Source organism: Peromyscus californicus, unplaced genomic scaffold (assembly GCF_007827085.1).
Source record: "Peromyscus californicus insignis strain IS unplaced genomic scaffold, ASM782708v3 Scaffold_23__1_contigs__length_62951481, whole genome shotgun sequence".
Taxonomy (NCBI): Eukaryota; Metazoa; Chordata; class Mammalia; order Rodentia; family Cricetidae; genus Peromyscus; species Peromyscus californicus.
The window spans coordinates 8,314,470-8,340,340 of NW_026294534.1; the positions used below are offsets into that span (position 1 = coordinate 8,314,470).

At 50.9% G+C, this 25,871-nt stretch overlaps 1 protein-coding gene across 7 annotated transcripts in view; it reads left to right on the plus strand.

Moving 5' to 3' along the window:
• Tfdp1 (transcription factor Dp-1) overlaps positions 1 to 25,871 on the plus strand; it is a 44,579-nt gene that overhangs the window by 17,025 nt on the left and 1,683 nt on the right. For 4 of the 7 annotated variants that reach the window (XM_052751708.1, XM_052751709.1, XM_052751710.1 and 1 more), the window contains exons 3-11: positions 4,235 to 4,301; positions 12,813 to 12,919; positions 17,532 to 17,653; positions 18,656 to 18,821; positions 19,053 to 19,196; positions 19,550 to 19,618; positions 20,824 to 20,975; positions 21,331 to 21,497; positions 22,446 to 22,524. In XM_052751708.1, the coding sequence (XP_052607668.1) occupies positions 4,235 to 4,301; positions 12,813 to 12,919; positions 17,532 to 17,653; positions 18,656 to 18,821; positions 19,053 to 19,196; positions 19,550 to 19,618; positions 20,824 to 20,975; positions 21,331 to 21,497; positions 22,446 to 22,524 (1,073 nt within the window). The remainder of the gene's footprint in view (positions 1 to 4,234; positions 4,302 to 12,812; positions 12,920 to 17,531; positions 17,654 to 18,655; positions 18,822 to 19,052; positions 19,197 to 19,549; positions 19,619 to 20,823; positions 20,976 to 21,330; positions 21,498 to 22,445; positions 22,525 to 25,871) is intronic. The other 3 variants (XM_052751712.1, XM_052751711.1, XM_052751713.1) reach the window with 2 other exon arrangements.

Consider the following 25,871-nt stretch of genomic DNA (forward strand, 5'->3'; position numbering starts at 1 on the left):
GAACGCTGTACAGATCCGAAGCTGTCTGGAGGCATGCCTACCTCTGAGACAGTCTCCCCTGCCCACCACAGGCTGCTCAGGCATTCTTGTGACCAGTCTGCCTGCTTCCCAGAGAACTGAGCGGGCAGAGGACATGCTGACTGCAGAGGCTGCACTAGCATTTCAGCTGCCTGTGCCATAGAGTCCAGTTCCGTCAGGCCAGGAGTCTGTCTCAGTCCCTTTGAGCTGCTGTACTGAAGGTACAGGGAAATCTACTTCTTTTTTTATTTTTATTTTATTTTTTTTTGGTTTTTTCGAGACAGGGTTTCTCTGTGTAGCTTTGCGCCTCTCCTGGAACTCACTTGGTAGCCCAGGCTGGCCTCGAACTCACAGAGATCCGCCTGGCTCTGCCTCCCGAGTGCTGGGATTAAAGGTGTGCGCCACCACCGCCCGGCTGGGAAATCTACTTCTTACAGTGCTTGTCTTTGTAGGTCCAAGGTCAAAGGCGGATTTGATTTGCTCGTTAATGGCTTATGGCCGCTTTTTTTTTTTTCATCTTGAGATTGAAGGTAGATTTATTAAGGAAAATTGAGGAAGGGAGGCTCCAAGGGAGCATGTTCTTCTGGTTTCTTCTTGCTGTGTCCCTGTGTGGTGAAAGGGCAGACAGCTCTCTGGGGTTCCTCTTGTAAGCGCTCTAATCTTCACAAGGGCGCTATCCCCTGGCCTCACGGCCTCTTGAATGTCCTACCTCTACTTGAAGGCTGCATTCAGCAAGTGAGTGTGGGAGGCAGATGTTAGACTGTAGCAGACCTTCTAGGAGGTTGTCTTCTACGGCTAACTGGTCTGAGGTACTGATGGAGGGGTGGGAAGTTCTCTGGCATGGTCAGGTCTCTGTAAGAAGGCTGCTGGCCACCAGTGTCAGCTACACAGAGACTGTGTTGCTGGTTTTCAGGGCCCTGTGAGGAGAACCCTCAGTGGTTTTGTTTTCTAGTGTCCTCTATGGAAAGGGGAGCTTGCATTTTCTTTGTGATGTTGACACCCGTGTTATGAAAGAGTGCCTCTGCCCATGATGCCCTGGGGCAAGCTGTGGTGGGCCTCAGCTGGCCAGGAGCCTTCTGCTGGGTCTTTTGGGTTAGATTTTCTCTGCTGATCTCAGGCCCCTACTTGAAAAGGGGCCGGGGATAAAGCTGTGTATTTACTGTTGGCTCTGGGAAACAGATCTGTCAGGAGCATTGTCGTGAATCATGCCCAAAGCCAGTGGTTCTCAGCTGAGGGCAATTTTGCAATCTAGAGATGATTTTGTTTGTCATACTGGGAGGTATGACTGGCATGTAGTGAGAAGGAGTTTGGGGATGTTGCTAAACACACTAATGAAGACTAACCCTGTCCTGGGAGCTCTCCAGGCACCCTGTGGGCTACAGGTGTGCATCAGAGTCCAGCCAGACGCTGGGGTTTGTGGTCAGTGAACTGGTAGGCCGAGGCTCAGGTTTCCATTCAGTTCCTATGGCAGCTTTCTGAGCAAAGTGACAGAACACCAGGGCGTCAGCAAGGGATTTACTTGGGATTTGGGGGAATACAATTACACTTGTTTGCAGACATGGCTGGAACGGTGGGTGACAGACTTTAAACTTGGCATCCTCTGGGACCTCATGTCTCTCTCTTTCCTGTCTTGGGCCATTGCTTCCTGAGTCCTTTTGAGCTTGATGGCCCCAGACTGAGACTTGTGGAAAAAGTTTGCCCGTTCACTACATACCTGACCCTCGAGGGTCCTGCTGCAGGAAGCAAGGGCTGAGTTGAAGGGAGGGATCCTGTGGGGCCAGATGGCTGGCTGAGCAGACCACCTGAGTCTCTAGGCTGTCTCCCTGCAGTGATGCAGCATCCAGAGTTGGGGTGGTGGGTTCACATCAAGGCTGAGTGTGACCCCAGAAGCAGGAGCAGCATAGCTGAGGAACTTCCTAGGTAGCCTGTCCATGCCAGCTGCATTTACCTCAGGGAGTGATCTATACTGTGGTTTCTGTGAGTGGTAAGTAACCCAATGAAACTTAAAAACACAAGCACAGCACAGTGCTATGTCCCTGCACTAGGTTGTGTTCCTGCGTGGTAGACTTGAGTTCCATTGAGGTAGACTCTTTAATGGACAAGGAAAGAGGTGGTCTGTCTGCATCACCATAGTCCAGGGAGTCTTCTCTGCTGGTAACAGCAGAAGCTGCTGCCCCAGCGTGCTCGGCCTCAGGCTGCCTTGGTGGTCAGCTGGTGGTCGGGAAGGGTACTTACAGAGCAGTAGTGTGCTGACTTTGGAGAGCGGCTCTCCCAAAGAACCCCACGGAGCTGGTATGGGGAGTTGGACAATGTAGTCAGTAGGTGCCAGAGAATGACAAAAGGTGGTGATGCCCTGCGCCTGCTTGTCCAGCATGAGGATGAAGCTACCCTACTCGATCAGACCCAGACACTGGTGACACTTGGGGGCAGAGACAGGAGCAGTGGTTATGGCTGTACCAGGAGCCCCACCCCCTTCCTCCTAAGCCCATGGAGCTGAGGGAGCCTGAAGGAACACTGCTCTGAGCTATAATTGCTAAAACTGGGACTCAGGATCACTAGACCTGTTCCAAATCTCCAGGCTGTACCTACCTGGCCTGACCTGGTATTCTCTATACCTTACTCACTGGCCCTGGGGGCTTGGCCTTTACCTCAGAGGCCTCCTGGCCTGGCCCACCTGGTGTTAGCCTGGCCTGCCTCTTTTTAGCTGGTGTAAGCATTCAGCTTTGGCGTTCAGCTTCTTGTGCTGACAGTCAGCCTTCCCTGCTCAGAGGTAACGTCGCCTTACTGGCCTCCCCCACCCGACCCTAACCTCTGTGGCCTCAGCCTCTTGGACTTTTCCCTGGTTTTATTCATTGACTTTAACCAGCTTAGGCTGTCCACTGGGTCTTTCCTTCCTGGCTTGTTCCTTGTGGATTTGTAGACAAGGCTTGGTTCTCCTGCCGTTTCTAGCAGGGCTCACCCACCCTGCTGTAACTCCTTCCTGCTCAGTAGTAGGCTTTAACCTACCAGCCTTCCTTTTTCCCTTCTTGGCTCAGGGGGGCCCTACCTACCTGCTGTTTCTAACCTCTTGGCTTTACTCTATTGGCCTTCCCAACGTGGTCCTCCCAATTTGGCCCTCCTACCTGAAGTACTTTTTAAGGGTTTGCTTATTCATTTTGGTGGTGCTGGAGCATGCCTGAAAGCAGCTCCTCCACTCTTAGCCTAACACTCCGGCCCAGGTCTGTTAGCTTTGGCTGCAGGCTGTCCCCCTCGGCCTGTGTACCCACTGGGCTCCTGCAGACACCTGTTCTCGCCCCTGTTACGTCCTTGCATTAAATTCCTCCCTGAGCCTCCTGGCTCTCCCCACCCGACCCTAGTGTCTTCGATTTACCTGGTGCTGTCTTAATTCCTGGCTTTAGCTTGGACTTTACATTACCTGGGTTTAGTCCTCTAACCTGACCGCCCTGGCTTTAATTTAGCCCGGTGCTCTTACCTGCCTTATTGGAACCCTGCCTTCCTCATCCTGATAGCTTGTGCTCCTGTATTACCACATGACTTTGTTCAGCCAGCTTTCCAGCCTGGCCTGCATGTGGCCCTGTCACTGTCTCCAGGAGCTTACGGCAGCTCACTTTTCTGTTCTGTAGGGGACAGGGGTGTCACATGCTGGCCACTGTCTCCTTCCTCGCCTCTGTTACCAGTGCTTTCTTTCGTGGAAGAGCATTTGGAGGAGCATTCACTCCATTGCTGCCGCTTGTCCTCTGCTCAGGCCAGTGGCCCTGTGCAGTTAACCTCGTAACCCAGGCTTTCCCCCCTGGGAGGGGCCTAGCTGTGATGTCCCTTCCAGGCTTGACCTGTTTGGTGAAGGCGGGAATAAACGTTTTCCACAGTTTCCTGGAGAAGGGTGAGAACGGCGGTCTGGTGAGATCCTTCCTGGTGTCTGTGCTGACCGTCACACACCGTGCTGTCCCTCACCTACCACCTGGTGACCATGTCCCTCTGCCATCAGTCCTGGCTTCTTAGGACTGGATTTGCAGGTCATCCTGTTCCAGCTGTGGTGGCCACTGGAAGGTTGTAGCCCCGGGGCTCCGCTGCCAGGCCATCCTGCATCCAGAGTGATGCATCCCAAAGTGACAGCTCTATCTGTATGCTCAGTGTAGGTCTGTCTGGTGTGTTAACAACTGCTGTGTGGCTCCTGAGATGTTGTATTTACTGTTGTTGTTGTTGTTACTCTCTGCAGGCCAGTCTAATTGAAGCCAACGGAGAACTAAAGGTCTTTATAGACCAGAATCTTAGTCCTGGGAAAGGTAAGGGAGCCTGTTCTGGAAATGTAAGTCTGCTGATGATTGTGTGGTGTGCGATGCCTTGCTAAGTGCAAGGCCCACTGCAGCGCCTTGAGATGTCAGGAAATGCAAGAAAGTGTGAAGAGGGGACTGGGCATGGTGTTCTCTGCCCAGAGCTGGGCACCTCACCCCAAGAGCCCCCACGCTCCAGTGCAGAGTTCATGTCTTCTCAGGCTTATGCTTGTGTTTTAGTGGCTCCTACAGGAAGCTGTTTTCTTAGGGAGCCTGGTGCGGCCAGCGTTGTGTGTGCCAGATGGAAGGCTGTTGCCCACCTTACCAAGACCCCACAGTGTGTTTTAGCCTTGGTGTCTGTAACAGCGGGCAGCTGCCAGTACCCTGCTCGCTCCCCGGGTTGTGTCGTCTGTGTGTGTGTGTGTGTTGCTTTGCCTCTGTGTCTAGTCCCTGCAGCACCGCACCCCCATAGCACCAAGCTGTTTCTGCAAAGTACTGTGGCCTTGTGCTGTGCCACTGCTGAAGACCAAACTTGTGGAGAGGTCCTGTTGTCCCCACAAACATTTCCTTTAGGTCAGGCGAGGGCCCTATGAATGTACAGCCTGTGTGGAGCCAGAACTGGCGAGTCAGGGTTCTAGGTTCTGTTAAGAGTCCCTTGTTTCTGGTTTCTCTTAACTGTTTGCAAATGTAAAATCAGCTCTTTTCTTCTTAGTAGTGAGGTCCAGGAAAGTGACTCCTGTCTGCAGAAGAGGCTCTGAGGTCTTGAGAACAGTCATCTGGCCCTTATTTGGCCTTCTCTGTGTTTGCCCAGTCATGCCTTTTGTTTCTGGTGGTTTACATTCTGCATGTATTGGAGCCCAGGGATTATCTGTCTCCAGCCCTCAGGGGCCAGGTCCTGGGCCACTGCTGTGTCCTCTCGCTGTGACTTCCCCAACCCTCAGTGTGGGCATAGAAGTGAGAGGATTTGACCTCAGTCTTCAGTACCCCCCGCCCTGGCCTCAATCTTGGTACCTGTGTGGTCCCAGCCCCTCATAGTGGGACACACTGGATCCTCAGTCACGAGGGTAGTAGTACAGGGCCTGTGTGTCCACCAAGGCTGGTTCCTTCTTGTTCGTTTGGTAGGGGTGGGGCAGTGGACAGTGCGGCTTCAGCGGGAGTTTGGGGCACAGCATTTTCCATCCAAGAGATGGAGCTGATATAACTGGCGGTGAGCGACCTTTTCCCTGGAATGATGCTCCCTCCTCTGGTGTTTGCTTTGAACTCTGCTGTGTCCTGCCAAGCCATGCCTTTCACACATGTGTGATTAGATGCACACAGGTCTAACCTTGAGCTACAGTTGACCTGTAAGGAGGGTTAGGATGTAAGACATGTACGTGGCACGTGTTTAAGACGCTGTGCGTGTCATAGTCAGGCTGTTCACTTCTGCCTCCGTTCACTCCTGGCTTCTGCTGTCAGCTGTGACACACAGGTTCTGCCTTTGCACAAGCTTTGGGGCAGGTTGGTGCTGCTCACTGGATTGATTGGCTGGCACCCTGTGTGGACCAGTACTCTGCCAGGACTTAGGGTCGCGTCACTTCCCAAGCAGTGGCTTGGACTTGGTCTTATGCATGCTGTAATTGATGCTGGTTTTGGAGTTCTGATGTTTGGAAGATGCACGGTGATGTCTCCCTTCACTCCAGACCTCCTTCCCTCCCCGAAGGGTGAGCATTGCTGTTAGTGTCCCGAGAATCTGCCTAGGTAGAACTGTCTGTCCGTGGGATATGCAGCCCTTGCTCCTGACAGATGTCCTTGGCAGAGAAAGTGGAGGTTTCAGAGAGGCCTGGGTGGACACACTTGCGTAGAGGTGGTGCCATGAGGCTCGGGAGCCCAGGTTCTTCTAGTACGTGTGAATTCTTGTCCCTGTGCCATCCAGACACTACCCTTTAACGCGTGCTGGGCCTTCTGTTCCTTTGCTGATGGAGCAGCAGTAGGTTTCCATTCAAGAGAGGGCTGAAATAACTCTTCACTAGTGAGTTCCTCTGCCTTTGCTTTTCAGCCCAGGAGTGCCAATGATGAGTGTTGTACAGCCTCTAAACTGCTCATAAGTTTTCTTGGTTGTTGGCGTAAAATGCTATTGTCACTACATTGGATCTCTCTCTCTCTCTCTCTCTCTCTCTCTCTCTCTCTCTCTCTCTCTCTGTGTGTGTGTGTGTGTGTGTGTGTGTGTGTGTGTGTGTGTGTGTGTGTGTACACGCGCGCGCACATGCATTCTAGAGCCAGGGGCCGTGGCAGTCATTAGGCAGGTGATCTTCCGCTGCACCGTGCCCGGGTCTTGGGGCAGCCTGCAGTGCCTGTACATGCGGACAGCAGGACCCCAACCCTCACTTGTACCTTGTGTGGCCAGAATAATCACAGCGTTTTACCCAGGAGGCATCTTGAGTCAGATCTTGAAAAACGAGCAGGAACTGGCCAGGAGGCAGCGAGAAGCTGGGGCGTAATGGACGCAGGACTCACCCACATCCCGCCACACGTTCTCTCATCTGGTTCCTAGGCTTAGTTACATGTACCTAACGAATTCACCAGGGGAAGTCACTGCACAGAGTTCTGTGCATGGGTAACCTGGCTGGCAGTGCTGTGGCCTATCTCAGAGAAGGGGTACCTCCCTGATGAGATGGGGTTCCTGCTTTGTTATTGCTTTGGTGCTGCTGAGCCTGGGGCACTGTAATCTGCTGGGTCCTCCTCCTAAACCCGTTGATTCACACCGTGGCTCCCCAGCCTTGTGAGAGGCCTAGGGCCCCCGTGTCATCCCCCCACCTTTTCCTGATGCTGCACAGGGGCCTGTTTCAGTCACACTGTACCTTTCATGTCCTCCAGAGAAACCGTGATGGAAATGGTCTTGTGTGCACAGGCTGCATGACAGGTGTGGATGCTAAGGTCTGAGGGAGAACTCTACAGGAAACTCTGGCTTGCTGGTACACCTGGTCATATGTGGCCCACCAACACAGAGACTGTCTTACAAGTGTGAGTCTCTACAGAGGCTTCTAGACTGGTGGGCCAGAGAGAAGTGGGCAGTTCAGCCTCAGCAGACAGATACATGGACCTGACCTTTGCAGTCTTTGAGACTCAGAGCCCCTTTGTCCCTAACAATATATCAAACCCATAACAGTCTACATTTCCAAGCTGTTTGGGCAGTAAACGTGATACAGCAGGCTTTCTGGCACAGCCCTCCTGGCTGCTTCTGACTTACCACAGCACAGGGTTTGGTAGACTCTGTCATGCCATGGTGTCACTGTGGGCTCACTGCTCCTGGCTGGTGACTTGGCTTTGGAGCAGTTGGGCCCTGGGGCCACCGTCTGCGGCATCACTAACTACACTTCACTCCTGCCAGTGCCAAGTGGGTTCCAGCTGCTCACATCCTAACCAACATATGGTGGTACTGTGTTTTCAGATTTCTCTGCTGCCTGTGACTGCCCTCTTACCTCTCTGACTCTGAATTGCCCACAGCGTTCTGCCCTGAGGACCTGTCAGAGGCTCCTTCCTGGACAGCTGCCCCTGGGTTCTGCCATTGGACTTCCTAATATGTCTCATGCTTCTCATCTCTTGAGTTTCTTTCCCCAGGGGTTTCAGCACATGCACATCTTCCTCTGGCCTAGTAACTAAGGAAGTAGTAACTACAGGAAACTCTGGCTTGCTGGTACACCTGGTCATATGTGGCCCACCAACACAGAGACTGTCTTACAAGTGTGAGTCTCTACAGAGGCTTCTAGACTGGTGGGCCAGAGAGAAGTGGGCAGTTCAGCCTCAGACAAGTAACTAAGGGATTACATGCTCCTGGGAGAGCCACCACCCTGTCCATGTGTACATGTGAATATGTCCACATGTGCTAAGCTTTGGGGCCCTTCCCAATCCTGGTGTGTGTGCTGGGAACATCTTTGGGATGGCAGTCACTGTCTGTACTGTGATTTCAGTTTCTGGGCACTTGGTTCTTTTACCACAGTTTCTGAGAGTTGTGCAAGGCCCTTTACTGCCTTTCGTTATCCACCATTTATCTAGAGCTCTGTCTCTTGTTTGGACAGTAGTCTGATCCCCCTTTCCAGAAGTTCTAAGGTACAAAGTGGCATCTCCAGCTCCTTGCCTGCCTGCTGTAGGTTATTGTAGTGCGAGCAGCCTGGCTTCCTGCCTCTCTTGGTCCTGTGTTAGACTGCTTTTTCTCTGGGTGCTCCACGTGTGGCCTGTACTGTGCTCCTTACCCTCCTCTAGCTGACAGGATCACTTGCTCCCACAGTGTGTCTGCATTTCCTTTCTGCTTGAGGATTGTGTCTTTGGCCTCAAAATGAGTCTCAGAGGTGAGAGGAAATTTTAATGATAGTGTGTGCCAGAGCCTAGTGTGGTCTGTGTGTGTGTTCTTGGACATGTTAGCTACCATGGTGGACTGCACCCCAAACGTGGGTCAGGTTTATTTTTGCCTGGCCTTGTTTGTGGCAGTTACACAGAGATCTCTCCAGGTGGAGGGGCACGGGCATCATGAGAGGCCTCTCATTTTGTGTTCTTGGCCCTTTTTCTAACTTCATTTTCCATTTTTAGTACCACAGTGACATTTCTGAAGATTTAAGCCTGGTGTGAGGAAAGGGATGATGACCTTTGGTGAAGTGCTGCTCCAGAAGCCAAATCCTCTGTGTGTGTGTGTGTGTGTGTGTGTGTGTGTGTGGTCACCTGGAGGACGTAGTGCCCCTATTCTATGTGCCTAAGTGATACTTGGTGTGTGAGTGATGATGGAGGGTTCTAAGCTAAAGCAGGCATTGGCCCAGAGCCCACGTTCCTCAGCCTCAGGGGTGGGGTTTTTGACTAGACCTGTCAGTGTGGGGATGGTGTCCCCTGGGGTCTCCTTGAAGGAAGAAAGCTGTATTATAGATGTTTATGCACCCACCAGCAGCCACTGTAGGTAGGTCCCTCGGGGTCTCACAGACCGGCAGCCTTCTGTGGTCCTTACAAGATCAGCAAACAGTACTAGAGCACAGCGGGGGAAGTAGCTCACTGTAGGCTTTAAAGGAGACACAGACGGTCAGGAGGGATGTGCAGTTTTGTTACTGACCAGAACAGAGTGAATCATAACCTCTGAGATGCCCACACCCAGTGGGCATCTAGAAGATGTTAGGGTGAGCTGGAGAGATGGCTCAGCAGTTGAGAAAACTGCTCTTCCAGAAGTCCCCTGTCCCTAGCACCCACACAGCAGCTCCCATCCATCTATAGCTCCACTTTCAGGTGCTTGGATGCCCTCTTCTGGCCTTGTCAGGCACTGCATACATGTGGTGCACAGACATATGCAAGCAAACCTTACCTGTGTACATAACGAGAAAAGACAAAGTTTAGAAGAAACTGTAAAGGTCTTGTTAGAGGAGTGGAACAGCTGAGATCCCCGCACACTGCTAATGAGCGTGCACACCAACCCCTCATGCATGTTAGGAAGACCAGCGTGCTCCCTGGGGGAACCAAAAGTGGCGCTGTCGTAGGACTGGCCACTCCTCTTGGGGGCTCTCCTCAAGGGAGGTAAGGTCACTGTAGTAGTCAGTGGCTGAATGGATGAAGAAATTAGGGGAATTACATGTTTTAAGAAAGTGGAGATTTGCCGTTTGCCATGGTGGAGGTGAGCAGGAAGGATGTTGCGCTCAGACAGTAACCCAGAAACAACATCACGGTGTGGTCTCACTCACATAGAATTGAAGAACAAAAAATGTGCAGAGAGAACACAGCCATTGACCTGGGCTTGGATTGGGGGGAGGAAGTGAGGCTGTGGGTGGAGTGGGGCGGTAGGGCCCCTCTGTTGGCGTGCAGCATGAGGCCTCGTTTCTGCTGAGACATGCTACCTGCTTCTTCTTCTTTTTTTAATTATCTTTTTATTATGTGTATGGGTGTTCTGCCTGCATGTATGTCTGTGCACCATGTGCCCGCCAGGTGCTCAGGGATGCCCAGAAGAGGACGTCAGACCCCTTGGAACTAGAATTATGGATGGTTGTGAGTCACCATGTGGGTGCTGGGAACCTCTGAGCCATCTCTCCCACCCCTGAGTTAGCTGCTCTTGACCCCTAAAGCAATAGGCAACTTGGCTATGAGAGGTGATGGGTATGTTGACCCATGTTACTCTGGTAACTTTCTACCATTTGAGTGTTTCTCGTGACATCACATGTATTTCTTAATATGCGTATGACTAAATATATACAAAATTAGCTGAGTGGTAGAACACTTACCTGGTGTGCGCAAGGCCCTGGAATACATTCCCAGCATTAATTTTTAAAATTTCATGTGTATGGATGTTTGCTTGCATGTATGTATATGTATATGTACTACCTGTATGCCTGGTGCCCCTTGAGGCCAGAAGAGGCCTTGGATCCCCTGGAGTTATAGACAGTTGTGAGCCACCCTGTGGGTACTGACAACCAAATCCAGTCTTCTTCAAGAGCAGCAAGTGCTCTCAGCCACTGAGCCTGCTTAGCCTAGTTTTGTTTTTCCAGACTTATTTCAGTCATATGTATGCACGTGTATGTGTGTGGGTATGCACACGAGTGTGGTACCCAAAGAACTCCGGCACTGATTCCCCTTGTGACTGTGTCAGCCTGCATCCTCACCAGCAGTACCAGGAGTTCGCCTCCCCATATCCTCAGCACTTGTTACTCGGTTTCTTGGCAGTAGCCATTCTGGCGGGTCAAGTGGAATCTCAGTGTAGTTTTGATGATCACTTTCCTTGGCTAAAGCTGCTGAACAGTTACTGTTATTATTTTTGTACTTTTGAAAAGCATGTGTCTCATTTGCTCAGTTACTGACTGATTTATTTCTTCCTTTGGTGTTGAGTTTTTTCTTTTTATTTTGACATCAGTCCCCTGTTAGATGAGTAACTGGCAAAGATTTTTCTCCTATTTGGTAAGCTCTCTCTCCAGTGGTGACAGCTTTGCTCTGAAGGAGCTTTTCCACTTATGTAGTGCTGTGTGTCGGTTCTGGGAGTGGTTTCCTGTGCGTTGGAGTCCGTCCTTGAAGTCCTTGTCTGCACATATAGCGTCAAGTGTTCGTCCTGTCTTCGTCTGGTGGTGTCAGAGTTTGAGGTCCTCCATTAAGGTCTTCGATACATTTTGAATTAATTTTTGTGCAGGATTGTGTAGCTTCATTCTTTTGCACATAGAAATCCAGTTTTCACAACACCATTCAAAGAGACTGGGGTTTTTTTTGGTTTTGTGGTTTTGTTTGTTTGTTTTTTGGTTTTTTGAGACAGGGTTTCTTTGTGTAGTTTTTGGAGCCTGTCTTGGAACTCACTCTGTAGCCCAGGCTGGCCTTGAACTCACAGAGATCAGCCTGTCTCTGCCTCCCGAGTGCTGGAATTAAAGGTGTGCATCACCACCATCCAGTGAAGAAGGAGAGACTGTTTTTTCTTTGACATTTTTGTTGAAAATCAAGTGTCTGTAGCCCCTTCGTTTCTGGATCTTCTGTTTTAACGCATTGACCTGTGGGTCTGCTTGGTTACTGTGGCTCCAACCTGAGATCAGGTATTGCCATACCTCCAGCACGGCTCTTTGTGCTTATGGTTACTCTGGCTGTTTAGGGTTTCTTAAGCCTCCTGATTTTAGACTGCTTCCTCTAGCTCTGTAAAGAGCATTGTTAGTGTTTTGATGGGACTGCATTGAACCCATGCATTGCTTTGGTAATAGGGCCGTTTACTTACAACCATTTTTATGCTGGGCTTTAGATGAAATGCTTTTGTGGGCACGTGTGAGGCTCTGGGTTCAATTCCTAGACATGCACTAAAAGGAAAATCAAACAAAAAACTTGGGAAAACTCACTTGTTGACCTTTTGGCTAAGGTCAGGTTGGGGAACTCTGACTTGTCAGTTTCTTGTTAGGTCAGATGGGGGGACTCACTTGTCAATCATTGTTAGGTCAGGTGGGAGAACACTAGGTCTTATACTTCGATAATTTGCTGCCTTAAATCTGAAGATAGGAAGGACCGATTACAAAAATGTGAATGTAATGTTTTAGGATCTTTTTCTGAATTCTGGCAGTGATCCTCTCCAGACAAATGCTATATTTAAAAGCATTTGGTTCCTTTGAAAATCTTTATAATATATTTTACATGTAGATACTTTGTGTTAGAGTTAGTTCTAGTTCGCGTTCTGGTTGGTGCTTCTGTGTATCAGTCTTTGTATTAGGAAAACACCTTAGCTGTTCTTCTGTAATTTGCCACATGAAAGCAAAGAGGTGGCCATTTTATCCCGAGTCAGGGCAGGGCGTGGGCTGTTGGTGACTGGAGCAGCCTCTGGGGAGGTGTTGTGGCAAGACCATGGCTGCTGGAGAATGAACCCTGCCAGTCCCCAGGCCTGGAACTTCCTTAGCCAGTGCTCAGGACCAAATTTGGGACAGTTGTGACTGAGCCGTAGGTCGGCAGTGTCAAAACTGGGGAGGTTGGGGGTTCTTGATAGAAACGCCATCTTCCTGGAGCTGCCCCTTGTAGCCTCGGCTCAGAGCAGCAGCTTGAGTCTTACCCTGTGCCCTTGTGTTCCAGGTGTGGTATCTCTTGTAGCTGTCCACCCATCCACAGTGAACACACTTGGGAAGCAGCTTTTGCCAAAAACCTTTGGACAGTCCAATGTCAATATCACACAGCAAGTGGTAAGTGGTAAGACACGTGAATGTTGGGTCCTATGGCATGGGCTAGATGTGGGCGGTGTTGCTGTGGCCACAGTGTTCCTGTGTGGTGGAGGTTGCTTGTAGGAGTGACTGTCCTCTCTCGGGTACATTCTGATTCCTGAAGGTGTGCACGGCTTTCTGTTGTACATAATGCTCAGTCTTAGTGTCTTCAGTGTGCCCCTATGTCAGGGAGTATTTGAAGCCCCTATACACATGGCAGTAACCTAGTGCATGTAGGTGGACTGACCAAGGCCTGAGCAGGCTTCCTGCTCCATGGCTTCCGTTGCCAGAGCTCTGAGCTTAGAGTGTTCCCTCTATGTTACAGCAAGTTCTGTGGCCTTCCTCTGTAGCCACTGTCTCCTAGCTGCGAAGGGGTGGGGGAAGGGTGTGGCTGTGTGGCTATGGCCACAGGAAGGGACCAGCACCATCCCCTTCCTTCATTGAGTAACTCGTCAAAGATGAGGAGCCCCTGTAGGGCCTTGCAGCCTCCCTCAGTGTGATTTGGCCTTGGGTCCGTGAAGTGGGCTTACCTGTAGCTGGAGCTTCGTGTGGGATGTTTTAGCACAGACTCAGCAGTGGACAGATTCCTGTCTTTCATCCGGGGACCTACTTTCTTCCTGGCTCTGGATTTTTCCCCTAGCTTCTAGATATTCTGGCCTCTCCTAGGAAACCTGGGCCTTAGTGATGTGCATGCCTCTGTCCTTGCCCATACACTGCTTTCTTTCCCAGTGTCTTATACCCACCAGCCTCAGATCTTCTGGGGAGGGCCTAGCACCCTCTCTGGTTGGAATAAGGGACTTGGTGCTGTCCCTCAAGTAATCGTGGGGACTTAGGACTCTCTATCTTAATATTTTTTTAAAAATTTAATTTTTTTGTTCTGTTTTTATGTGTATTAGGTGAGCACGTGTGTGGAGGTCAGAGGACAGCGTGCAGGAGTTGTTTCTTTTTCTCCACCCTGTGGGTTCTAGGGATTGGACTCAGATCTTCAGGCTTGGTGACAAGTGCCTTTATCAACTGAGCTTTCTCACCAAATCCTCTGCAGCCTTTCACATGGGTCCCTAGCTGTCCCTCCATTCTGTGGGTTTCCACGGGCATCACCAGGTGTTCCCACATGTCCCTCGTCCCCAGGGTTTTTGCAGCTGTTGTTGGGGCAACTCTGCAGCAGTCAGGTTTTCCATGGAGAAAGCCGTCATATCATGGGCGTCCTGTGCTTCAGCTTGGGATGTGTCCGTATTTACATATGGTATCCTCTAAGTCTCCTCAGGGGATTCTGAGTGTTCGGGGGTTTTCTGAGTGTTTTGCCTGCATCGTGTGTGTGTGTGTGTGTGTGTGTGTGTGTGTGTGTGTGTGTGTGTGTGTGTGTGTGTACGCACATACCACATGTGTGCCTGGTGCCCTCAGGGTCAGAAGAGGGCATCATATTTCCTGGAACTGGAGTTAGAGATGCTTCTGAGCCACCATATGGGTGCTGAGAATCAAACCTGGGTCCTTGGCAAGAGTAGCACCTGGCTCTTAACCACTGAGCCATCTTTCAGGCCCTTCATTGTTGGTTTTTGTTTTGTTTTGTTTGAGATAAGGTCTCATTATGTACCACTGGTTGGCTTAGAAAATCATTTTGTGTAGACTGGGCTGGTGTCGAATTCCTGGAGCTTTGTCTTCTTCTGCCTCTTCTCCTTAGTGCCTAGGTTGAGGGTGTGTGCCAGCACACCTGCAAGCATTGGGGTCTTAAGTGTCATGGCTGTGGGGAGAGCCCTGGCCTCTAAGGACCCTGCAACCCTGTGGTATGAATCTGGTTCTCCTGGGGCAATGAGAAGAAGATGTCCTTCCCACCATGAGCACTGCCCGGAGAGTTTGAACAAGTTGTTTTTGCAAAATTCCTGCCCCAGTGGTGGGGAGGAAGTTAATATGAGGTGATTAAACTGTATTGATCTGGAAATGAACATCCGATTTGAACTGAGCTTCACTGGAGGAATGTGGTGATTGCTGTGCTGCGCTTTGCGCTGTAGTAGTGGTCAGGGCTTGCATGCTGCAGGTGGGTCCTTTTGTTTGGTTTTGGTTTTTGGTGGTGCTAGGGACTGAACCTAGACCTCATGTGTTTTAGGTAAGCAGCATATTGCTAAGCTGTATCCTCAGCCTGGCATGTTCCAAGTGACCCTTAAACTGTCATATATGTAGCTGGGCGGTGGTGGCACACACCTTTAATCCCAGCACTCGGGAGGCAGAGCCAGGTGGATCTCTGTGAGTTCGAGGCCAGCCTGGTCTATAGAGCGAGATCCAGGAAAGGCGCAAAGCTACACAGAGAAACCCTGTCTTGAAAAACCAAAATAAAATAAAATAAAATAAAATAAAGAAAAAAAAACCTGTCATATATGTCAAAGGTTTAGGGGAAATAGCTGGGTTGATTCTAATGTAGGAGATGATATTTAACCTCTTATACATGTGAAATGTGACTCGGGCTGGTGCTGTGTCTCTGGCGCTTGCCCACCAGGGGCTCTGGGACCAGGCCTGTTTTTCCATGAGAAGCAGGGATGTCCTGAAGGGAAGCAACCAGAGCATCTTTGCAGAAGTGGCTATAGTATCAGAAGGGCCGGTGTTCCTGGGAGCTTCTGTTTCTTCCATGTTGCACGCCAAGGGTCAGGGTGCAGATGGAATGGGATCCACTTCCTGCCGGAATGGCTGGGCCTTTAATGCCTGGGCATCTGGCTCTCCTCTTGTCTTTCCATCTTTCCCATCCCACTTGCCGACATTTCCTTGGTCTGCTTCCCATTTTCTCTCTTGCCTCCGTGGCCTCCCAGTGCTGCAGCTGAACTTTATCTCTGCTGACTCTGATGCCGGCAGCATGTGCACACAGAACCAGAGCTTGTTCTAAGCAGTGTGTGCACACGTGTGCAGAGAGCCCCGGGTACACAGGGTTGAGCATTTGCCGAGCATTTCTGTGCATGAAGGTGGAGCATAAACATATAGAGGCTGGAGCATGTGCATGCCGAGGGTAGATAGCTCCTCTGTATGCACAGCCTGCCCTCTTTCTGTTGTCAGATCCACAGATGTGTGGACCTGAGGGGAGCTCACAGTGTACTGTACCTGGGATATGCATAGGGCCTCTGGGCAAGCTTGTGTCTGTGTGTCCTGATGGACGTAGGTCTCAGTGAGAAGCGAGGCTGCCTGTGGGGGGCCACCTGACCTTCCTCGGCATAGCATTCGAGAAGTGCTGTGTAGAGCGGATGGTGCTGGGAGCAGGCTTTCTTCAGACCCAGTCATTTGGCAACTTGTTGGTGGGCAGTGGGTAAGCCAGACACAAGGGCCCTCTTGCACAAGCGCAGCCGCAGCTGCAGGCAGGTGACCCGGCTACGCGTGAGTCGGGGGTGTTCTTCCTGCTGCAGAGGGGACTGAAGGCTCACAGCCAGGAGCTCCAGGACCTTCTGCACAGCTCTCAGGCTTGTGTGGGGTGTGTGAACGGGACCAGCGAGCACTACCTCTGGCAGAGCGTGAAGCTCCTGTTGTAACTGCTCTTGTGGTCTGTGAGGATGGGGAGGGCGAGCGAGCCAAGATGCACGTCCTTCCTGTGTGCCCAGCATTTCCAGCACTGTCACCCAGTTCCCAAAGTGTCCCCACATCTTCCTTCACTGGGCAAAGGAGGGTATTTGGGATCCAGGCATCTCAGTTCAGTCCCTGTGGGGGTTATCCCCAAAGAATTCAGTGACTGAGGGACTTTGTAGTTTGGGATTTACCAGAGGTCTTTTTGACTTAGAGTTATGTACGTAGCAAGATTTCTGACATAGTGAGACATTAGTTGTCTGTAGGACAGTGTCTGTCTCCAGAAGAATAGGCTTGTGTGTTAACTAAGGGAATCAAAACAGCAGACCTGTACCAGACACCAGAGAGAGGCGTTGCTGAGTCCTCAGTGGGGTGCTCTAAGAGTGGGCGGCATATCCGCCCATGGTAGAACTGGTTACCTTGACCCCCAAGAGTCGTCACCCCTGAGCAGGTGGACTGTTGGCTGTGTGTGACCCAGGGATCCACCTGTCCCTTTTGGATCCTGACGTTCCCCAGAGACTGCAGAGAAGTGTCACAGGCACCTGGACAGAGGCCGGTGCCACTTTGGGGCTGGAGGGGGACTCACTGTCTGTCCCAAGTTTGCACTTGACTTGGCAACTCCTTTGTTTACTTAATACTTTAGACAACATTTTCATCCTTGTCCGTCTCACTAAGAGTAAAGCCAGAAGTGTGTTAATGTCCTGTTACCAAACCTAGCCATCAGTAAGTTAGTTGCCTGCTTGGTGTGGGTATTACTCAGTGCTCTTTGCCATGGGAGGCCTGCCTTGTCCTCTCCGGTGTCTAGCACTCTGGACTTCCTGGTGCTTCTCTTAAGTGTAAAGGTGTCTGAGCTAAGTGGGATAGTGCCCGGTGCAGAGCGGCTGTAGTGATAGTGGCCGCTGCTTCGGACGTTGCTGCCGTGGGGCATCTGCTGCTCTGCTGCCTCCTTGCCGGCCAGGCTGGTGAGGTGCTGCCATGGCTGCCCCGTCAGCAGATGACGGAAACGGCAATGCCGTGATGTGGGGGTGTCTGATTGTTGTGAATTCTCTTTTGACTGTAGGTGATTGGCACGCCTCAGAGACCTGCAGCATCCAACACTATTGTGGTCGGAAGTCCACACACTCCCAACACTCACTTTGTGTCCCAGAACCAGCCGTCTGACTCCTCACCTTGGTCTGCTGGGTGAGCACCCCACCCTAGGGTAGCAACTGCCTAGAGTGTCCCCTCTTTCCTCTGGCTACGTGTCACGTGGTCTGTAATGGACGTGCCTGAGTACGCGGAGTTCAATGCTCCCATCTCATCCCTGTTGGGGCCAGATGGCGAGCTGCAGGCCTAGCTTGTGCCGGCAAGTGGGGGGGATTTGGAGCTCTGGGCCACAAAGAAGAGAACACCGGCCTCTACTGTGACACAACCACTTTGAAACTTTTCACTGTCAGGCTGGCATAAGTGTGCAGATTCTACCTGCTGCCACAGGGTGTGACTTCTACTGTCCTGTGGATGGTCCCTCCAGGGCTGTGCTGTCACCGAGATAATAGCAGACATAGAAGTGAAGTGAGTGTCTGTAAAGGTCACAGTGTGTTTTTTCTTAAAAACACACAGCTCTGAAACCATGTCTCTATTGCTTTAAAATCATCTGTGCCCAAAACTCTAGAGGAACTTGGTGGCTCTTGTTCCTGATGTGATTTAGTGAGGGCACACATATGGTGTGCTCCGTGACTGGAAGTTCACATCATGGTTTTCCTCTTGTTATCACATGCCCATCAATCTAAGCACTTGCCTTACGTCATGGTAGCCTGCTGAAATTAGCCCTGAAAATTCCTAAGTTTATGCTAAAATATGCCATATTCTGATGCCAGCAGATGTCTCTAGAACAGTGGTGCCTAGTGTGTGGTCTGGGTCAGACCCGTGCTGATTTCTGCCCTCCAGTTGTCTGTCCATCTGCCCTGACGTTAGAGGCACGGGTGTGTGAACTGGCCTTGTGTGTGTTCTTTTTCTGACCTGAGAAACACTGATCCTTACCAATGTCCTGCTATATTAGGGCGGAGTCCCTGCTGCCTGTGGTGGGGCTATGGGACAAATGGGCCTCGGGGGCTCTGCAGCCTTAGGCCTTGTCTCTGAAAGTGTCCTGGTTCTCGCCTAGCTCCCATGACTCCTAACAGTGTCTATTTTTCTGCTGTTTGAAAGGAAGCGGAACAGGAAAGGTGAGAAGAATGGCAAGGGCCTACGGCATTTCTCTATGAAGGTGTGTGAGAAGGTGCAGAGGAAAGGGACCACCTCCTACAATGAGGTGGCTGATGAGCTGGTTGCAGAGTTCAGCGCTGCTGACAACCACATCCTACCAAATGAATCAGTAAGTATTCTGGAAGTCCATGGGCTTGGGTTGCCCAGCCTTTCAAGTTGAAGCAGTGGTAAATGCTAGAAAACTCCTGGTTTGGTATAAGAAGTGACCTGGGTTGTCTGCAAGACCATTGGATGTCACAGAGGATGGATCAGGAGTGTCCCCTTAGGACATGCTTGTGATCTGAACCTCAAGTGTTAATTTCCAAGCCGTCCAGTCACCAAGAAGGCTGTTGTCTTCTAGGCTTATGACCAGAAGAACATCCGGCGGCGTGTCTACGATGCCTTAAATGTGCTGATGGCCATGAACATCATTTCCAAGGAGAAAAAGGAGATCAAGTGGATTGGCCTGCCCACCAACTCAGCTCAGGAGTGCCAGAACTTAGAGGTGCGTTGCCTAAAGTGGGCATCCTTTGTCCTTGGTCACTTGAGAGGGCTATTCCAGGTGGCTGAGTTGATGTCATGGGGTCCCTTTTCATTTATTAGCCACCATTGCCAGGCAGTTTTTACGTATGGCTTTGGGGCAGAGAGCTTAATTCTCAATCCTTGTTCATGGGTTTTGGTGGGGGTGGAGGTAGTGGGGGTGGGGGGTGGGGGTGGTGGTGTGGTGAGGGGGGTGGTGATGCGGTGGTGGTGGTGGGGTGGTGTAGTGGTGTAGTGGTATAGTGGTGGTGGTGCCTGGCAGATGCAGTTTGTCAGTCTGCGTGCTGATGTACGCCCTTGTCACTGTTCTGTGTGCAGGTGGAGAGGCAGCGGAGGCTGGAGAGGATCAAGCAGAAGCAGTCACAGCTCCAGGAGCTCATCCTGCAGGTAGCAGCCCATCTGAGCACCCCACCTTTCCCCTGGAAGCAGGCTCTTGGCCATACAGGCCTTATTCTCAGAGAGGTTGACTGAGCATAAGCACTCCTTGGCGTGACATCCAGGGGGATTTCAGTCTGCACTGGGAACCAGGCACTGTACTGGGCATGTCGTAACTCTGTAGATGTTGGTCTTGACAGCTGCTGGACAGGGAAGGCATGGTGGCTGAGACTGTGTGTTCATGGGAAGTAGCCCTGGGAGGTGTGGGGACCTGGGGAATCATCTAGTGAAGATGGTGTGTGCGGGGCTCAGGGCTGGGCAGGCTGGTCTCTTGACTGGGGTGCGCAGGACCCTCCAGGAGACCTAGTGATGGTACTGGCCATGGGGGTCATTGGTCACCAGCCTGGGATGACCATAGGTATCCATGGACCTAGTAGTCAGAGTTGGGGATCCCAACATGATCCTAGCCCCTCATAAAGCCATCTTTTCTTCTTCTTTTTGATTTTTCAAGACAGGGCTGTCCGGGAACTGACTCTGTAGACCAGGCTGGCCTCGAAATTAGAGATCTGCCTGCCTTTGCCTCCTGAGTGCTGGGATTAAAGGCGTGCACCACCACTGCCCGGCTTCACAAGGCCGTCTTAACTGTCTAAAATACAATGTCAGTAATCAGGGAGTGATGCTTGGTGACATAGCTCTTCCTGTGTGGTCAGCCTAAGACAGCATGGTGGGGGCCAGTTCAGGGGACCAGGAAGATGTGGGAAATCAGGGATTCTGGCCCCAGAGGGCCCTCACTTGCCGAGGTTGAGTTTTTTACTGTCTGTAGCCTGATAGCTGTACTTGTCTTTATGACAGCTTCTCCGCTGTAGGGAGGAGGAGTGGGGTTGGCAGGGTTAGAGTCTTCAGGCGCTGGACCACTGGCTCTGAGTTCATCCCTGCGGGATGCAGAGAGAGGTCCTTTGTGCTCTACCAGGAGAACTGTTAGTTTAGGACTCAGTGTCCTCTAGCAGGTCACTCCACCCGACAGCTATGACCAATGTGGGCAGTGTCGCCGTGACTGTGTTCCCCGGGCTCCTTGTCGCCATAGGCTGTCTGTCAGCAGATGCCAGGGCTGCTGCAGGCTGATCTCTCACCACCCAGGTTCCCACTGTCTGCAGGAAGGATAGCCATCACATTACTGGTATTGACATCTACCGGGGGGCCCTGTTGGTCTTTTTCAGCAAATTGCCTTCAAGAACTTGGTGCAGAGGAACCGCCAAGCAGAGCAGCAGGCCCGCAGGCCACCTCCTCCCAACTCTGTCATCCATTTGCCCTTCATCATTGTCAACACCAGCAGGAAGACTGTCATTGACTGCAGCATCTCCAATGACAAGTTGGTCCTCAACGGGTCCTCCCAGTGTAGCCTCCTGGGGAAGAAACTCTGGGATACATTGCTGTCAGCCTTAAGGCTGCTTAGTAACAGCACGTGTGGTCTCTGGTGGACCTTATAACTCAGCAGCAAGAACATGTGTGCGTGCAGGCAGTGTGGTGTCCAGGCCCAGTGCATACCTAGAGCAAGACAGCACTTCGCAGAATTATGCAATGGCTTGTCTTTCATTTCCTCGTTCAAACTGTTTCTGGGTGGAGGGTGAGGAGGGTGGTGTGGGAGGGACTGCTGCCTGCCCCCATCCACAGTCCTGCTCATCCCTTAGTAGCCCCATAATTCTCACAGTACCTTTCCCCCACAGATTTGAGTATCTGTTTAACTTTGACAACACGTTTGAAATCCATGATGATATTGAGGTGCTCAAGCGCATGGGCATGGCATGCGGACTGGAATCGGGTAACTGCTCTGCTGAAGACCTCAAGGTGGCGAGAAGTTTGGTACCAAAAGCTCTAGAACCATATGTGACAGGTCAGTTGGGCCCTGTGGTTGACCATGCTATGACCTGCTACATCCCTAGTACCTGGATGTCTGCTGAGGTTTGGCTGGACATCAGTCCCCTTGGTACGATACCTGCTGGACACGTGATTGTTGGGCTCCGTGAGTGGCAATTGTATGGTTTTCATGATGAATGTGTTAAGGAGTGAGAATCTGTCTCCTGAGCGGGGATGGGAGGTGATGTACCAGACCAGACCCACTCCTAAGGCCATCAGTCGGTCCTTATAATCAGCGGCAAGAACGACCTTGTGAGCTCTGGTGTTCTATCAGTCAGGATAGGATGGAGCAGGGCTGTCAGTTTCCTGGGCTTCATCAGGTCGTGACACTCTTGTGATGGCCTAGTGATAATTCATAAAAAGATCATGTTCAACAGTCAAAAATGCATGGTGTGTATTTGCTTTCTCAGACTGCCAGGGACTCCTTATGTCCCAAGAACTCTGTCCCAGATCACATGCGCATCTGTCCTGTCTGTCTGAGGCACCACAGGGAGATTAGTTCCTGCCTTCCTGTCCTGCTCCTGTAGAGCTCTGGGGGTCTCAGGTGGAAGGGGGATGCCGTGCATTCCTGCAGTTAGGTCCTGTCTCTGCTGTGCTGGCGCACAGGACTGCACTGGGAGCCTTTCCTGAGGGGAAGCACATGCTGAGCTTGTCCTGCCTGCCTGGGAACCCACTGCCCCTGCTTCTTACTACAGAGGGCAGGGAAAGCCCCTGTCAGGGGTCGGGTCTCCCAGCGGTGGCTGTCATGCCCACTGTGCTGCTTTCCTGCACATTGGGTCTCTCTGTTTGGTTTGGGACGGTCGTACTGCGTAGCTCTGGCTGGCCCGGAGCTCAGAGATATTCCTCCTGAGTGCTGGGGTTAAAGGCAGATGCCACCACACCTGGCTTCTTGGCTTTATTTCCATTTGCTTCTCTCTCTTTTCAGAAATGGCTCAGGGATCCATTGGTGGAGTGTTCGTCACAACAACAGGTTCTACATCCAATGGCACAAGGCTTTCTGCCAGGTGATGTGGCTGGGGCGGGGCAGGGGCAGGGCAGCCCTGCTGTGTCTCAGGTGGGCTGGGCTGGGCCCAGGCAAGGGCACACGGGCTTATCCCTTATAGAGTGAGCACCCCCCCCCCACCTATGAATAAGTAATTCGTGGTTTTTACTTTTTTAAGGTATTACATAGTAAGGTGGGGACGGATTTACAGACCTACTGATGTCCCACTGTCCTCGGCAGGGAAAGTGTCAAAGGTTTTGTTTTCTTTGGGAGTTTGTTTTTGGGAGGTAGGGGGTTTTGAGACAGGGTCTCTCTGTGTAGCCCTGGCTGTCCTAGAACTCGCTTTGTAGACCAGGCTGGTCTAGAACTCAGAGATCCACCTGCTTCTGCCTCCCGAGTACTGGAATTACAGGCCTGCACCACCACCCGACTGATGTTTTTTTGTTTTGTTTTATTTTAATAGCTCCTTGGTTGTTTCCTTAAAATGTGTCTAGTGGAACAGTGTGTACAGTTTTATTTCCTGCTTCTGTACACTTTTTTTAATTGTTATTATTTGCATGTTTGTGTGTATGATGTGTGTGGGCATTTGTGGAGGTCAAATGAGTCTGGATTTTTTGTTTGGTTTTTTTGGTGGAATCAATCCTCTCATGGTTCCAAGGGACAAACTTTGTTTCTCCAGGCTTGTATGGCAAGTGCTTTTGGCCCCAGTTTGTAAAAATCTGCTATTGTGTGTATGTGAGTGTGAGTATACACGTCCTGGTACATGTGTGGAGGTCAGAGGACAACTTTTAGGAGTTGGTATACTCCTTTGATTGTGGGATCCTGGAGTCAAACTTAGGCCGTTAGGTTTTCATAGCAAGTGCTGTAACCTTACCGTCATAGCTTGCCAGCGCCCCCCTCCCCCCATTTTTAAAAAGTTAAGACAGTTTGACCAGGCAGCCAGGCTCGGCCTTGACCGTACCATCCTCTTGTCTCACTCCCCAAGTGCTGGAATTACAACTCCATACCATACCTGGGTCAAAACTTAACTGTTGGTTTTGTTTTCTTCTTTTTTTTTTTTTTTTTTTTTTTTTGGTTTTTCCAGACAGGGTTTCTCTGTGTAGATTTGCACCTGTCCTGGAACTCACTTTGTAGACCAGGCTGGCCTCGAACTCACAGAGATCCGCCTGCCTCTGCCTCCCGAGTGCTGGGATTAAAGGCGTGCGCCGCCGCCACCGCCCGGCTTGTTTTCTTCTTTTTAAAAAGTGTTTTATTTATAGTCATACATGCATGTGATGTATTCTGATCAAATCCACCCTCGTTCTCTTCCCTCCAACCTTTCCCTCCTGACTTCATCTCCTCGAATAGGCTCGATCGCTTGCGCTCTCTCTGACTCTCCCTCCCCCTCCCTCTCCCCCTCCCTCTCCCCCTCCCCCTCACTCATACCCACCAAGTCTGTTCAGTTTTGCCAGTATGTACATGGGTGTTGGACCACATCCCTGAGCACAAAACTGACTATTCCTCTTCCATTTTCCTGGGGTGGTGGTGTTTGTTCCATGTGTGTGCCGGTGTGCACACGTGTATAGGGGTGTGTGCACATGGAGGATATCTTCTTTTATTAGTTATTTTTTAAAACTCACTGAACCCAGAGCTCACAGATTGGTTAAACTGGTTGAGTGAGCTCCAAAGATCTGCCTGTCTCTGCCCTCTGGCCCCCTAGTTCTAGGGTTACTGCCAAGTATGTTGTGTTTTTGTTTTTTTTTTTCAATATTATTTAAATTTCTATGGTGTGTACGTGTTTTGTCCACACACGTTTGTGGACACGTGTGCCAGGTACCTGTGGGGGCCATAGAAGGGTGATGGGTCCCCTCTAACTGGACTTGAAGACAGTTGTGGGATGCCACGTGGGTGCTGGGAACTGAACCCAGGTCCTCTGCAAGAGCAGCCAGTGCTCTTAACCTCTGAGTTGGCCTTCTAGCGTGACCAGGCTTGATTTTATATGGGTGCTGGTAATCTGAATTCAGATCCTTGTGCGTACATGACAGCCTAACACTTTACATTGTATTGCATCTCTTTATTTTCTGTGTTATTGAAGGACCTTCACTATTTAAATAAACATATCAGCTGTCATCTGGCCTAGCAAGCTCAGAAGGTGAGTGGTGTAAAGGCCTTAAGATGGCCTTTACAGTGAATATGAACAGTGAACTAATGGGTATTGCCTATTGTATTATGTTGTAGGTGTAGTCTAGGTTAATTTAAGAGTTAAGATGTAAGTTTAATTTTTTTAGAATTGTTTGAAGTTAATAGCTGTAGCTGTTGCTGGAGTCAGTCGAGGCCATAGTGTAAGTGAACACCCTCATGTCATCCCAGGGGTTGTTGGTGTGACAGTGTGAGTCATTCGTGTCCTGGAGGCTTCCCGTGTTCCAGTGTGAGCTCTCAGAGTTGATCAGGTTTGAGCTGAATGTGAGTGTGCTTACCAACGGTTACGTTTTGAAGTAGAGTGTTTTTTAAAATAGTTCTCTTTAGTTGTTTGTGTTTACTCGTGTGTGCGTGTCTGTGTGTGTGATGAGCATGGGGGGCCAGAGGACACCTTCATGGCGTTGGTTCTCTTTCCACTTTTATGTGGGTTCTGGGTATCAGAGGTTGCCAGGCTTGTGAGGCAAGGGTCTTCACCCGTTGAGCCGTCGGGCTGCCCACGGTTGCTTCTTGTTGTGAGCTAACCTTCCCGGCTTCCCACTTCTCACCGTGAGAAGGAGGCCCTTGCCCTGTCATGAGGAGTGCCAGTGTCGTCTAGCACGTGGTATGTCGGCCACTTACAGTCTGGAATGGCCCCAAGGGCAGCTGTGGCTTTGACCTGGGAGTAGTTCTGCCACAGCGGATGTTGTCGATGTAGTTACCCCAGGAGAAGTGTTTCCTGTACACGCTGACAGGTGCAGAGAAGGCATGAGGATATGTGACTGGCTTTACATTGATTGACAGGCACGGGATGCTGGGAGCGCACCATCAGCTCGGCCTGTGCTAACTGGTGATGCCCGGTTCTGTTCCATGTTTGTGTGTAGTGTGTGTGTGTGTGTGTGTGTGTGTGTGTGTGTGTGTGTGTGTGTGTGTGTGTGAGAGAGAGAGAGAGAGAGAGAGAGAGAGAGAGAGAGAGAGAGAGAAACTAGAAACTAGTATGTGTGTGTGTGAGAGAGAGACAGACAGACACATTAGAGAGTGAGTGTATGCTAGAGAGACAGAGATAGGTAGATATTAGGGATTGAACCCTTATGCCTTACAAAGGTGATGTTCCTTGTTTGGTGTTTGATGCTAACCCATTCTTTTTCCTGGTCCACTACCCCTGGCTCTTGTGAGTTCTAGTGACCAGGCACTGTGCTGTTTCATGTTTAAAGA